Genomic DNA, 12,805 nt, shown 5'->3' with positions numbered 1-12,805 from the left:
ATTTCCAAACACAGATAACGATTCTTTTTCCTTAGAACAATGTCGATGATTATTTTGCAAATGAAAAAAACTTGCAAATCTTGATTGTATTTCAAATTTCTGAGACTATCCATCAATATGAGAGTCATTTTGAACTGGATTAGCAATTTACAACTATACTATTGTAAAGTGACAAACAGTTGAAGCCCCATTAGAAGATATTCATCTTTCATTTTTCTGTTAAGTATTGGCAGAAACTTAAAAAACCTTCCGGTGATATTAGTGTTTCACATACACATCCAGACCCTGCCAGTAAGACTCTTACTGTAATCGCATCAAGATGACTTAAGACAAGGTCACAAACAGATTTAAAAACTAACAGGTAAATTGACACTGGCAACGCTGTACCAACAGTTGGGGCCTACCTCATGTTTCTGGGTTTTGACAAAACACTGTGGAAGATGCAGAAACACTACATGCCATTCAAATATTTCTTTGAAGGTATCTCACAAACCACAGAACATGCAATAAGCATGGACAGAACTTTAAAACTCGTTTAAGGATCTATGAGGAGTGGTTAAAAGGAAATAACAGCAATAAGATAAAATCATATTATCATCATCATCAAAGTCCACCCAAAACTACACCTATAAGACATGGTACACTTCTGAGTAACAAATCAACAGACGTCCTCAAAAAAAAGGGATTAAACAGATTATGCATTTGTTGCACAAGCATATTTTCAACTAGTCATGCACTAGTTATTTTTATCAATAAAAAACAGTGACAAGGAAACTATGTGACCACAGGTCTTAGTGGGGTGTATTTACTGTAGTACAAGCGATGCTTGAGACCCTTCTGGTATATGCATTAACAAAGTACTTGGGATCTTCTGTGAATGCAGATGCAGCCAGGCAAAGGGCTCAAGGAAATGCACAACTTCCCAGTCTGTTTCCTTGGCTTCCTGTGAGAGTTATGAAAATCTAGTCACTCGGATAAATCTTTTTCTACTGAACTTAGATGAAAAACGTTTCACCACTGGTGTTTAACATTACTTGTCTGAAGTTAGGAGTCTAGTCAGAGCTAGTTACCAATACGCATTGTTTAGCCATTGGAGTATTTTGAAAGGGTAATTCATCCAGTTCTGAGTCAGCTCTTCAAGAGAGCACCAGATGAACTGCTACAGATCAGAGAGGAAATCTGTAAAACTTAAAATAGACAGCTCACTTTTGGATAGGAAGAATTCCTCTCCTATTTAAGTATTCAAAACTTATGATTTTTTTAACCTAGTCACAGCCTATGAATGCTTGAAACCCTTTCATGTACACTCGTTTCCTCTAAAATAAGTAGAGTTTAAAGGGGATACAGGAAGAGATAAGCATAACAAAGTGATGTGACAACATACTTGACTGTTCCTTCCTTTGGCCAAATACTTATAACTAGACAGATAATTTGTAGGCCACTTCTTCAAGAGCAAAAAAGGTCATTTCTTCTAGTGCTTATTCATACAAGAACAATTCCAAATGTACCCTTTAGATCAAATTCTAGCTTTCCTGGCTCCTACCATGCATTGCACTTTGCATGGATATTTGGTGAGCACAAAACATGAGGAAATTTAAATATACAATATCTAACAAACACTAAGTAATCATAACTGCACAGAAACATAAAAGATGTCAGAATACACAAAAAGTCTAAATTTCTAAAATAATATAATACCTCTTCTATTTTCCTATTTTCATGACTATTTCCTTAATAATAGGTATATAACAAATCTATGCATACAGTTCACTCATTGCTTCTAACTCAGTAACTCGTATGCAAGGCGGTCCTCATTTTATTTTCAATCTTTGAGTAATGTCAAGGCCAGGGTGCTGCTAAAGTATGAAAAAAAACTGTACTTACTTGCAACCTCCAGCGATGCATTATGACTTACAGCTTCCCCAAGGTAATTCCTTGCCACACAGACGTAGACTCCTTCATCCGGCCTGCTCTTGCGCCCATGCACTATGCGTAAGAAAAATAAAGATCCGCTGGGCAGCAACATCCGGTGGGAGCGTGGATCATCTTTGTCTGTTTCTACTCTTTCACCCCCTTTGTACCATTCAATCGTTGGGGTCGGCCTTCCTTCAGCTTTACAGTTTAAAGTCGCTGGCTCTCCTTTCGAAACAATTAAATCAGAAGGGTGTTCGACAATGCGAGGCGGGAAATCTTCTTGCCGAAGGCGGGAGCCTGCAATATAAAAATGCAGTTTTCTTATTAGATTGGCGTCACATACAGTCATAAAGTTTTGTAACTTAACAACTTAACCTACCCTATAGTCTAGGATTTAATAAGAATGGCTATTATCATCTTTTTAAAATGAAAAAAAAATCTCAAAACATCTTTATGTACTTCACTGTGTGCAAGGTTCTCCCAAGTGAATAAATTCCAAAGCATTTTTCAAAAGGTAACCTGTATTAGTGAACTAAGCTGCCTTGTTCCTAAATCACATCAATTTTTATACTGATGCATTCATATATATGAACATATACATATATATGTGTATTCTACATATGCATATTCAGAATTATGAAAAACCTCTACAGATATTATGCTACATTTTGCAAAAATACTCCTTCTCTAATGCACAACACAAAGTCAAGGCTAACCTCATCTGACCTTTTGCAGAGCCCATTAGTTCATGCAATGCCTGTCGAGCAAGTCTAACATCCCTGGTACTACAAAGTTACTTTATTTTACCTGCACTGTCAGCTCCCTTTAGTAACATCTTAAGCAGCATTAAAAAGGTAGAAATACATGGAAGACGGAGTGCTTCTTACAGCTGTTGTGTCAGGGAAAACTAGAGTAACTTCTTGCATAAAATTTTTTACTCTCTCCTACTATATTTTATCCAATCTGGATAAAAAACAACCTGAGAGGAAAGTATCAGGAATTAAAAAAAAAAAAAAAATTGTAGGCAACCAAGCTGTTCATCTCGAAAAGCATTCAAATTCAGCCTAATTCAAGCTGCAAGCTGATGATGGCAAGGTAAAACTCTAATGATGATCTGGATAGTTATACACCACAGAAGCATATGGCAACAAACTGAGTACCCAAGAATTCTGAAATTCACATAAGTAGTTACTGAAGCTTTTAGGTTTTTAAGTCATTGACTCCATTTCCATTTATTATTTTCCTTATTTCTCTCTTTCTTGATATACAATTTTACCATGGAGAAAATTAGTCTCTTGGGTCAATAACTTCTGATTATTAAAATTTTAAATGCCAGATTTTTTTTATTAGTATTAATAATATGGTTTTTGAACAGCTGTGAAGCAGTATGAAGAAATATGAGATCTATTCACCACAGGTTAGAAGACCGTAAATTGGTAAAGCAAAAGGGAAGGAGACAAAGAGAGGATGGTCCCAGAGAGAGTTCTGTTTTCAATATACACACTGAAAACATTGTGAAATGTAGAACTTGCATGTAAAGTTTATTTCACATTTCCTTCACCTCAAGATAATCAGTGCAAATTAAACTCCATACTAATCACCTAGCATTAACTGCACAATCCCAGATCTCCAGTAGTATGGCTTGACTGCATTAAAATGTGCTGGCATTCTTTATGCAGTACAGTAAGATAGCTTTATATGAATGTTAATGTTTATTAAGTATGTAATAACTCAACTAGCAAAGCAGCCTATTCTTCAGTCCTCTGAGAAAAGCTAATATAAGTAGTAGCGTATTTAGCAGTGTACTCCTAAACAATAGGAAATATTTTATCACTTCTCTATCTATACCCAAAATATTGCAAGGCTCTAGCAACTAACGCAAACATAAACATTCCCTTTTACCTGCAACAACTACCTGAGATGTGAAAATTAAACTATAGTCAAGCAGAACGGAAGCTGGGAAACTCCCAAATGCTTTTGCTAGCTACACATCATTACACAGCTCTGGACGAGACTCTGACAGAGAGACTGAGCTGCTCCTCCCAGGTGCAGCAGACAAACTCTGGCATAGAGGAGCCTGCAGTGCAAGGCAATTGTGCCAGCCAGCTTTGCTATTATTTTATGGATTACGTTAACCAAAATAAGTAAAAAATATAATGGAATATAAATGAAGGCAAATGAAATATTATTTTCAGATTTTTTGCATGCTCATTTTCCCTCCTGACATTCAAGTTGCTGTACACTAACCTGTAGTACTGCACAAAATGAGAGTTTAAATGCAAACTGTAAGCTTTCTTGAAAACTGAGACTCAAAATTCTTGAGGGGGGAAAAGTCCATGTACCAGGTCACGTTCTCAGGAACGTTCATATACTTTTAAAGTTTCTTTGGCAGGTAACATTAGAGGAAGTAAAATGACAGAACTGTACATTAACAGTTTTTATCCTAGCATTTTATAACATAACCTTTCTCTAGAAAATTTCATTAAATTGCTTGAAGCAGAAGGGGACAAAAGTTGTATGAGTAGTTGACTGGCACCAAGCAAGCACAACAGCAAATTTAGTGACAACTGCCTGAGGGGATGTAATGGCCTTGACAACCAAGTTATAATCTTTTTCCATATCTACATGTTATTTTTAAAAAATCTTTCTTTCCTTTTAGCCCAGTTATTTAAGCCCCATTTATGTTTTATTGAGAAGAAGCAGCTTCAATTATCAACACAAATCTTATACTGGGCACCAATCTCGTAATTTTCTTGTCAAAAATCCATCCCACAGGGGATATTTGGTAAGGAAAAAAAAAAAAAAAAAAAAAAAGAAGAAGAAGAAGCAGAGCACCTATTATGCACTGGATCTGCCATTAAATACACAATTGAGCTACATTTCCCCCCCTCCATTCCCTCCCTCAAGAAAGGCATCAGCACTATGTTATAGGAACTAACCAACTTATGTTCCCTGCTTTTACTAGAATTAAAGTCTTTCGTAAGAAACCAACAGGATGCCACCAATTAAAGTATGCCATACTAATTATTTCATGCTGCTACTTAGAAGAACAATTACATAAAGCGATGTTTCCAGTTTCTTGGATGGTGCCATAGCTATTTTTACAGGAATTCTAATGCTGAAAGCAATAGAAGCAAAGGTTCAAAGAAAGCTCCTAATATTAGATGAATGCTAAATTTCTGATGGCAAGAATTGCCTTATTCTCTCCTTAAAGCTTCATGTTGGTATGACAAACAAATATAAAGTACTGAAAAAAGAACAGCAGGGAATATATGTTTAAATGGGAGAACTGTTGGCATCAGGGCTACAAATACTACGCTAGACTCCTCTAATCCTCTAACAACAACAACCACCACGATCATGAGGTAGTCTGAGACAAGTCAAAAATCAAGACTATATTTTGATAAAAGGTTGACACTTTCAGCTGAGAGAGATAAGAAAAACCTGGTTTCCTAAGGTCTATATAATGTAAATGATTTATCCTATATCCAGTAAAAATGCTGCATGACCAGGCAAGTAGCAAAAAAACAGAACATTCTTTCATTTCACAAATACAACCTTTGTATTTAATGCTGATCTCAGTTCCCCCCCCCCTTTTTTTTTATTGGGGCTCTTTACGTTGTAACGTAAGATCTGAATTGGATTAATTGCTATCAAAGATATTAGCAAAATGCTAATAAAAAAAAACACAGTTTAAAAAAAAAAAAAAGTTAGGTGATTCTTCCAAACAATAACACTTTGTAACATAAGACTATTCCCAATTTCCCAGTACTTCAGTTACATATCACAATCTCTTTCAGAAATTTTTCAAGACGTGTGTGAGGGGGGTATTTTTATTGCTTTGTTTTATACTGATGGGAATGATGTTCCATAACCCTGTTGCTCTCGTGGTATCCATGATATTTTTTTCCTAATTCTCAGGTCAAACATACCCATGAGTAGTAAATACTTAACCATGAGCAATAAATACTTAATTCTTCTTGTACCTGAGCTACCCTTTAATTCAAATCTCTTCCACACACTCCTTGAGACTGCATCTCTCTGCCATGCTTCCTGATTGTAATCATATACCTTTTCACCATGCTCTTCAATTTTTTGGTGGTTGTTCCTGTTAGAATCAAACTCACCTCATAAGGTTTTCTCTCATAAGATTTGCTCACCCTTCCCTTGTCTTAAATTCTAGTTTTAGTTCATCCTTTTTGAACACAGAAGACCCAAACCATACAGATTTTAGAAGCAAAACAACTTAAAACACTATTTCAAGGACACAAAAACACTATTTCGAGGGCATATCACAAAACAGTGTCACATCATGCAACAAGAGAACAGTAACTAAAGGGAAATCAAATATATGGCTCAATCCCTGATATCTTGATATCAGGTACCAGGGGGAAAAAGGCACCCCACATTTTGCTCTTATTTATGTCACAAAATCCAGGTAGCTTTTATGTGCTATTTCGCTCAAGGGCCTAATCTGCTTGTCATCATGTGAAAAAAAAAATCTAACTACAGTAATTGGATGTTATTTTAAGAAACACCTTTTTATCTGTTATTTTTCTGAAAACAGCTTTTTATCTATTCAGAGTCATGCAGCTTACCTAACCTAGCAGGTTACTTGTGCTTACAGAAAGCAAATAACTTTCAATGAAAGCTCAACAGGACAATTGTGATCCACAGAGATGTTGTCCTGTTCACTTTCTTTCTCTCCTATGCTTAAAGAACTCTCTGCGTTCCTCCTATTTTTTGAATGTTCTTTAAATGTATGATAAAGCAACTACCTTTCTTCAGCCTAAACAGAACATTTGATTTCCTGGGCTTTGTAGCCTGCAAAAACAGTGCATTTTTAAAAGCAGCTACTCCAGAATTTCCTTGCCGGATGTTATGGTCTTTCATCCATAAACAAAAATATAAAGTAATGAACCACGTAACACTATGCCAATGCCTCCTGTTTTTTTCCAAAATGGTCAAGTCTGTAAGAACAGAAGTCTCACTTTTGGAATTCCACTTTAGCACAACTGCCAAAACTGCATGAAAATGATATTTCTGAAATACTCTGCTTTGAGAATAGCATTTGTCATTATATCATTTTAGATTCAGGAAGCCATTCTTTGCAGTGACAGTGTTTTGTTTACTACATCTATTGATATCTAACAATTGAGTTCTGAAAATACACTCTAGAAAAAGAAACATAAATTTTCTTTTTAACCTAAACTCTGCCATAACTTTGCACAGTCATAATTGCAAGCATTTCCATAAATACTTTAAAAGGACACCACCTTTATGAACAGTAGTGTCAGGCAGTAGAGATGTTATTTTCTTGCGAGTAGGTATTTTGTATACTGCAAAGAAAAGGGAATAGTAGGAACATAGTAGTATTATCTGTGGTTTAATGCCCACCTAGGACGCACTGTGAGATGTATTTAACAGTTCCAAATACTGAGCTGGGAACAGGTCCAGTTCCTACCAGTAGCTTAGACACCAAAAAATGTGACGAGCCTCTCATAGTTTGGACAGTACAACGTGCAATTCCCCTGTGTGCTCCCAATAAACAGTATCATCTCCTTTTCTGAGTACGCAACAGAAAATAGGAGAGAGAGACTCGCCTAAAAGCACTGAACACTAACTGACTGTCCCTACCATGAAACCGTTGTGATGTTCCCTGAAAAGAGAAGTGTTTCAGTCCATATCATTACCTCCACGAATCTTTTTATTTCCCCCCTTAAGCTGTTAGTGAAGCTTCTGTTTCTTATGAGAGACGAAGTAATAAGTAAATGTACTTTTTCATTATTTCTGTTACTACAGTACATTTTGGGGCAAAACAAACAAGCTGCAGTTTAAATACACTGTCTGCGCACAAAATATAAAATGAAAGTTTGTGGGTTGTGGCTTTTGAACTTAGATTTAGACATCCACAAAATATTTCTCCCAGTTAGAAAAAAATAACCCTCAAGTGTATATGTTGCTAATACAAATGTATTATAATTACATTTCTGTCCTAGCTACCACACTATCAGAATATGTCAGAAACCAGTAATTTACTGTATACTTAAGGCTGAAAAAATCTACAGAGTAACCACTAACAGCCTGGAGTTTTAAGCTATGTCCATCTCTTTCCCCAAAGCAAAAGATTAAATGGGAGCTGTACTGAAAGTGTCTCAAATTCAGACTGATCCTGTGCCTGGCAGCTGTACCGAAAAAAGATACAACCCAAATATTTGTAGCAATAGGAATTCAGTTTACATAATATTTTAATAATGCGTTAGTCAACTGAATAGGAGCTAAATGAAGTATTACAGTAATAAGGCAAATAAATAGGGGAAATAAAAATAATTAACACCTGTCGATTTGCATGATTTTTTTTCTGTTCTATACTGTATATTCTGCAGTAATTCTGCACATAGATGATTTGATGAGAAAAAGGTGTAGGTTTTTAAACTAAAACACTTCTGAAAAGATGTACTGCATCTTACAGCTACCTAAATGCTCTGCCTGGTGTGAATGAAAAAAAGTAGCAGGTACTATATTGCAGGGATGCAGACATTGAGTCCTTGTTTTAATAATAAAAGACATATTTCCCAGGAGATGCTGAAACAGATTAGCTCTCAGAAATGATCACATTTAAAGAAGCTGGAAGTGGCAACCATAAGAATCGTGCTTTAGTGTCTTAATCCAAAATTAAAAACTAATTTATTTAAAATTATTTTTGAACAGACTAATTTCAAGAGATGTATCTTTACAATGAATCCTTGCTAAAACATGCTACTATCCAGCAGTTAGCATAAGTAAGTCCTGACCTGGTTATTCACTAAACGTAGTTAGAATACAAATTTAAACAACAGTTATACTGAGCTATGTAAGAGGCTGATATATACACAGAACTTCATGCAGTAGGTGATGATCTCAGTGTAAGAAAATGTTTAGTTTTTTCTTTTTGCTAGTTCTGCTCTCTCTGGCAAGTATTTTATCTCATCTGACTTCAGCAGCTGCTGGAGTAGTCTGAGATAGCAGGATCTACAGCAGTGACTTTTGAAACTAAACCTCATTCAATAAAAATTACAATACTCCACACCGAACAGGTAAAATGGTAATAGTATTTTCCCTGAAAGGAAGGATCCATGGATCTATGGATATTTCCAAAATACATGAGTATTTCTTAACTACACCATATTACAAAAACAAATACAAAGTTAGTAAGGCCTGCTTTATTCATCACTTTGTCTTTGAAATGGCTGAGGTAATCCTGTGGGATATTCCCCGCACCGAGACGATACTGAGAACAAGAGTACTCTCGCCAGAGTACTCTGCCTCATGACTGAGGTGAACCTGAGGCACGCTTCTGTCTTTGGGGATTTGGATGTGACACCCTGGGAACACCAAACCACTTGGAGATGATTGCTAGGGTGAGGGAGACAACGGAAAAAGTAAGGCAGAGGGGGACCGAGAAGACCGTGGCTTTGCTCAAGCTGCCAAGAGTCTGGAATAGCAGTCAAGAGCTGAAAAGGGATGCCTTGGGGAGGGTGGCTGACGAGGAGGCACGCGATTATGGAAAGACTGCGAATATCAGGCTTACTGAAGTAGAGGGTGATCCGAAGGCCACTAGGGAAACAGTTACTTGGCTTCACTAAGGTGAAAGAATCTGAGGATAATCTGGGTAATTTGGTGGATTAGCTGAAAAGACATTGGAAGTTCACAGGCTGAACAGAGGAGTTGGGACATCATAAGAAGATGATATGGGACCGCCCAGAACAATCACTGCTGCAGGGTCACAGGCAAACAGAAGTTGGAGAAGAGCAATGGTAGTGCAACAAAACCCAGGGAGAACCTTTGGCTGCAATGAAGGAACCAAACAAACTGCTAACCTAGTGAAAATGCCTGAGACTTCAAATTACATAGTTAAGGAAATACTTCTGTGTTATTAGTTCAGATGTCAGAAAAACTGATGAAGAAAATCCTGCTTTGACTTGAGGTTTGTTTGGAACCAGTGTCTGAGATTTCAGCTGCTTGTGGCCTGCTTATAGTACGCTAGCCTATTTTACTCCAAAGTTTTATCTATTGAACAAACAAATAAAATACAAAATATCCTACTGATGAGCGTACTCCTCATTTGGAAACAAACACAACTGCAGACAATTGCCTTTTGGGTTGCTCTTTTTAAAAATCATTTACTCATGGAAACAAATGTGTATAAACACATTCTATTTCTATTATTTCAGATAAATTGCCTACATACTATTCCAAAACCTTAGACGCTTCAAACCCATCTCCTACCATACTTATGAATACTATCTTCTAATTTGTTTCCTACTACAGATTCAACATGAGATTGATTCTGATATTGATCACCTGCACGTTGAAAGGTCTGTGAGCTGCTGAGAGAAGGAAAAAAGGATCTTCACACCCTCAGGACTATAACGAAGCCAAAGAGACAGCAATTCTTGAAAGGGCTAAGGGTTTCCTCTACTTAGCTCTATGAGGCAGTAATCCTCAACTCTGAGGCAAGAGAAGCATAGTGTAATATCCTCATTGTTATTGTAACAACACAGTCCATGGCATCTCTAAATTTCTGCTTGTGCTGGTTTTGATGCATTTTATACAACTTGCATTGTGATTTATTCATGTTTTCAAAATAAATCTAAAAAGAAATACACGGAGTCCAAACATCTGTCCGAATTCCAGATAATTATTAGTTTATCTGTGAGAGTGAATGAAATATCAGAATTGCCCTCATGAACCCAATTTTAGGTATTAACAGGGAGGTTGTGTCAGCTAAGGAATAATTTTGAATTAAACACTCTCAGTGCCTGTAATTTACAAAAGGCTAACAATGCAAGAAAAAGAATCACTATTAAGTAGCTCAAATTTCTTTTTTTACTTCTACTATGAATATTTTGAAGCATTAAAAATTTAGATTAAAACTAATTTCTTTCATTCCATTTAAACCAATTCAACTTTTCGTACAACATTAAGTTGGTCAATTACAAAAAGGCCAGGCATTTTCATTTACAAGGGGTTACTGCAATAATATACTTCTGCCATGTTTTAGCAACACATTTAAGAGCAGTAATTCAAATGCAAAGGAAAAACTGTTTTCAGTAAGTATTTTAAATGACATAAAATACATATGTATCAATTAATTAAAAATTCTTTATTTTTAAGCACAAAGTGGAAAAAATCATTTTTCACAGAAAATTAAATAACTACATATTTAAAATGGCCTGTTCATATCCTTTTTCCAAAATGTATTTTTATTCAAATAAGAAGCTAAGTAAATTAATACAAAGCATAAAAGATAGCATGCTTTTAGTGACAAGCAATAAATTTCTCCTCCTAAGAAGAGGGAAAAAAAGGATCTACGATCCCACAGGTTTAGAAATGAAACATCTGTTGAACTCAGAAGAACACTGCTATTCAAGTCATAATATACTGCTAGAAAATGAAATTTAAATGAGATGATTCTAGTTATACTAATACAGTTTTCAGAAAACTTCCAGAATACTTTAACTTTCCCTACAAATGAGCGTTACTCGCTCACTTTCAAAATATAATTCAGACTGCTTACATGTTAAAAAGCCACAGGTTATATATCAGGTACATTTCTGTGCCAAATATTTTATCACTAAATGAGGACTGAAGATCTCAATCTTTCTAATGCTATTTTTCACTATTACAAAGCCATGTCAAAACAGCAAACATGAACTTTCACCACAAATTAAATTCCATCCATCATTGCCATCAAAATCACCTCTAACTGACTATCTTTTCCCATTGATTGCAAGGTCTCCGAATTTCTTACATTTCAGCAAACCAGAAAATCCAGCTTTTTTTTTTTTTTTTTTTTAAGGCTTCTTTGCTTCCAAAATTCAAACAGAAAATTAGATTTTTTTAAAAAACTTACTTCCTTCTTTGCATAATGCACAACTTTATAATGCTAGCATTGCAACCTATTACAGATAGTCAACACTACACGAACAAAGTCAGATCCTAAGACTTCCTTAAACATATGGTGGTATGGGCACAGAAGTCTCGGGAAGTTTTCTACACTGATGGATGATGAACTAATACTACCAATATCATCTCTGTTTTAAGTTCCCATTCCAGAGCATGGGTGCTGAAAACCTAGTGCAAAATCACCACCAATTTCAACCATTGGCTCTGCTATACCTTCCTCAATTGCATTTTAGTTCTGGCTGTAGCAAAAATGGTACAATATAAACAACTTGAAAATAACCACAGGGAATACTTCAGCATCATTCAATGGCCACCTCAAAGCTGCCTAAAACCAGGGCCTGCAGAAACGCCATTAATCAGGCTTGTGTATTTACTCTCACATAGCCCTTAAAAGTCATTTTGATCGCCTACACCTTGGCATCCAGTGTTCTCATATTTCAAGCTCTGAATCACTTTTTGAATAAAACTGTCTGGAAAGGACCAAGCAACCAAGCTGCTCAGCAAATAGTTCAGCTCTGTATATTCTTTCTCTACCAACGCACGACACAAAATTTCTCAGTTAGCCGAAGACTGAAGTGAGATCTGGGTAGATGAAAAAGTGGTTCACTGTAAATAAGAGCCATGTTGAAGTGATCGTGGCCCTTTTACATCATGGGGAGGGAGGGTGCGGGGAGAGGAAAAAGAAACCAAAAACAAACAATAAAAAAAAAAAAAGAAAAAGAAAAAAGAAAAACATGCAAATCTAACCCCACAGACTAGCAGGTCACTGGCATGTCTCCATGATCTCCTAGTTGGGAAGGGGGAGGCACACCAGCCGAGCCGCTGAACCTTACCAGTACCAAGGAGGAAGGAGGAAGGGAAAGGCGAGATCAGGGCGCCTCCAACAAAAGGCACCCACCAGTTTGCTACTCTGCCATGAAATCTACAGGTATAACTAGAACAG

At 36.3% G+C, this 12,805-nt stretch overlaps 1 protein-coding gene across 1 annotated transcript in view; it reads right to left on the bottom strand.

Annotated features, from left to right (window-relative positions):
- Positions 1-12,805, bottom strand: part of ROBO1 (roundabout guidance receptor 1) — a 312,623-nt gene that overhangs the window by 267,554 nt on the left and 32,264 nt on the right. Inside the window, exon 2 of the mRNA XM_062597683.1 lies at positions 1,885-2,211. Coding sequence (XP_062453667.1) covers positions 1,885-2,211 — 327 coding nt within the window. The remainder of the gene's footprint in view (positions 1-1,884; positions 2,212-12,805) is intronic.

This window comes from Rhea pennata, chromosome 1 (genome assembly GCF_028389875.1).
Source record: "Rhea pennata isolate bPtePen1 chromosome 1, bPtePen1.pri, whole genome shotgun sequence".
Classification (NCBI taxonomy): domain Eukaryota; kingdom Metazoa; phylum Chordata; class Aves; order Rheiformes; family Rheidae; genus Rhea; species Rhea pennata.
The sequence above is the reverse complement of the archived record's forward strand: the minus strand, read 5'-3'. Positions and strand labels throughout refer to the sequence as shown.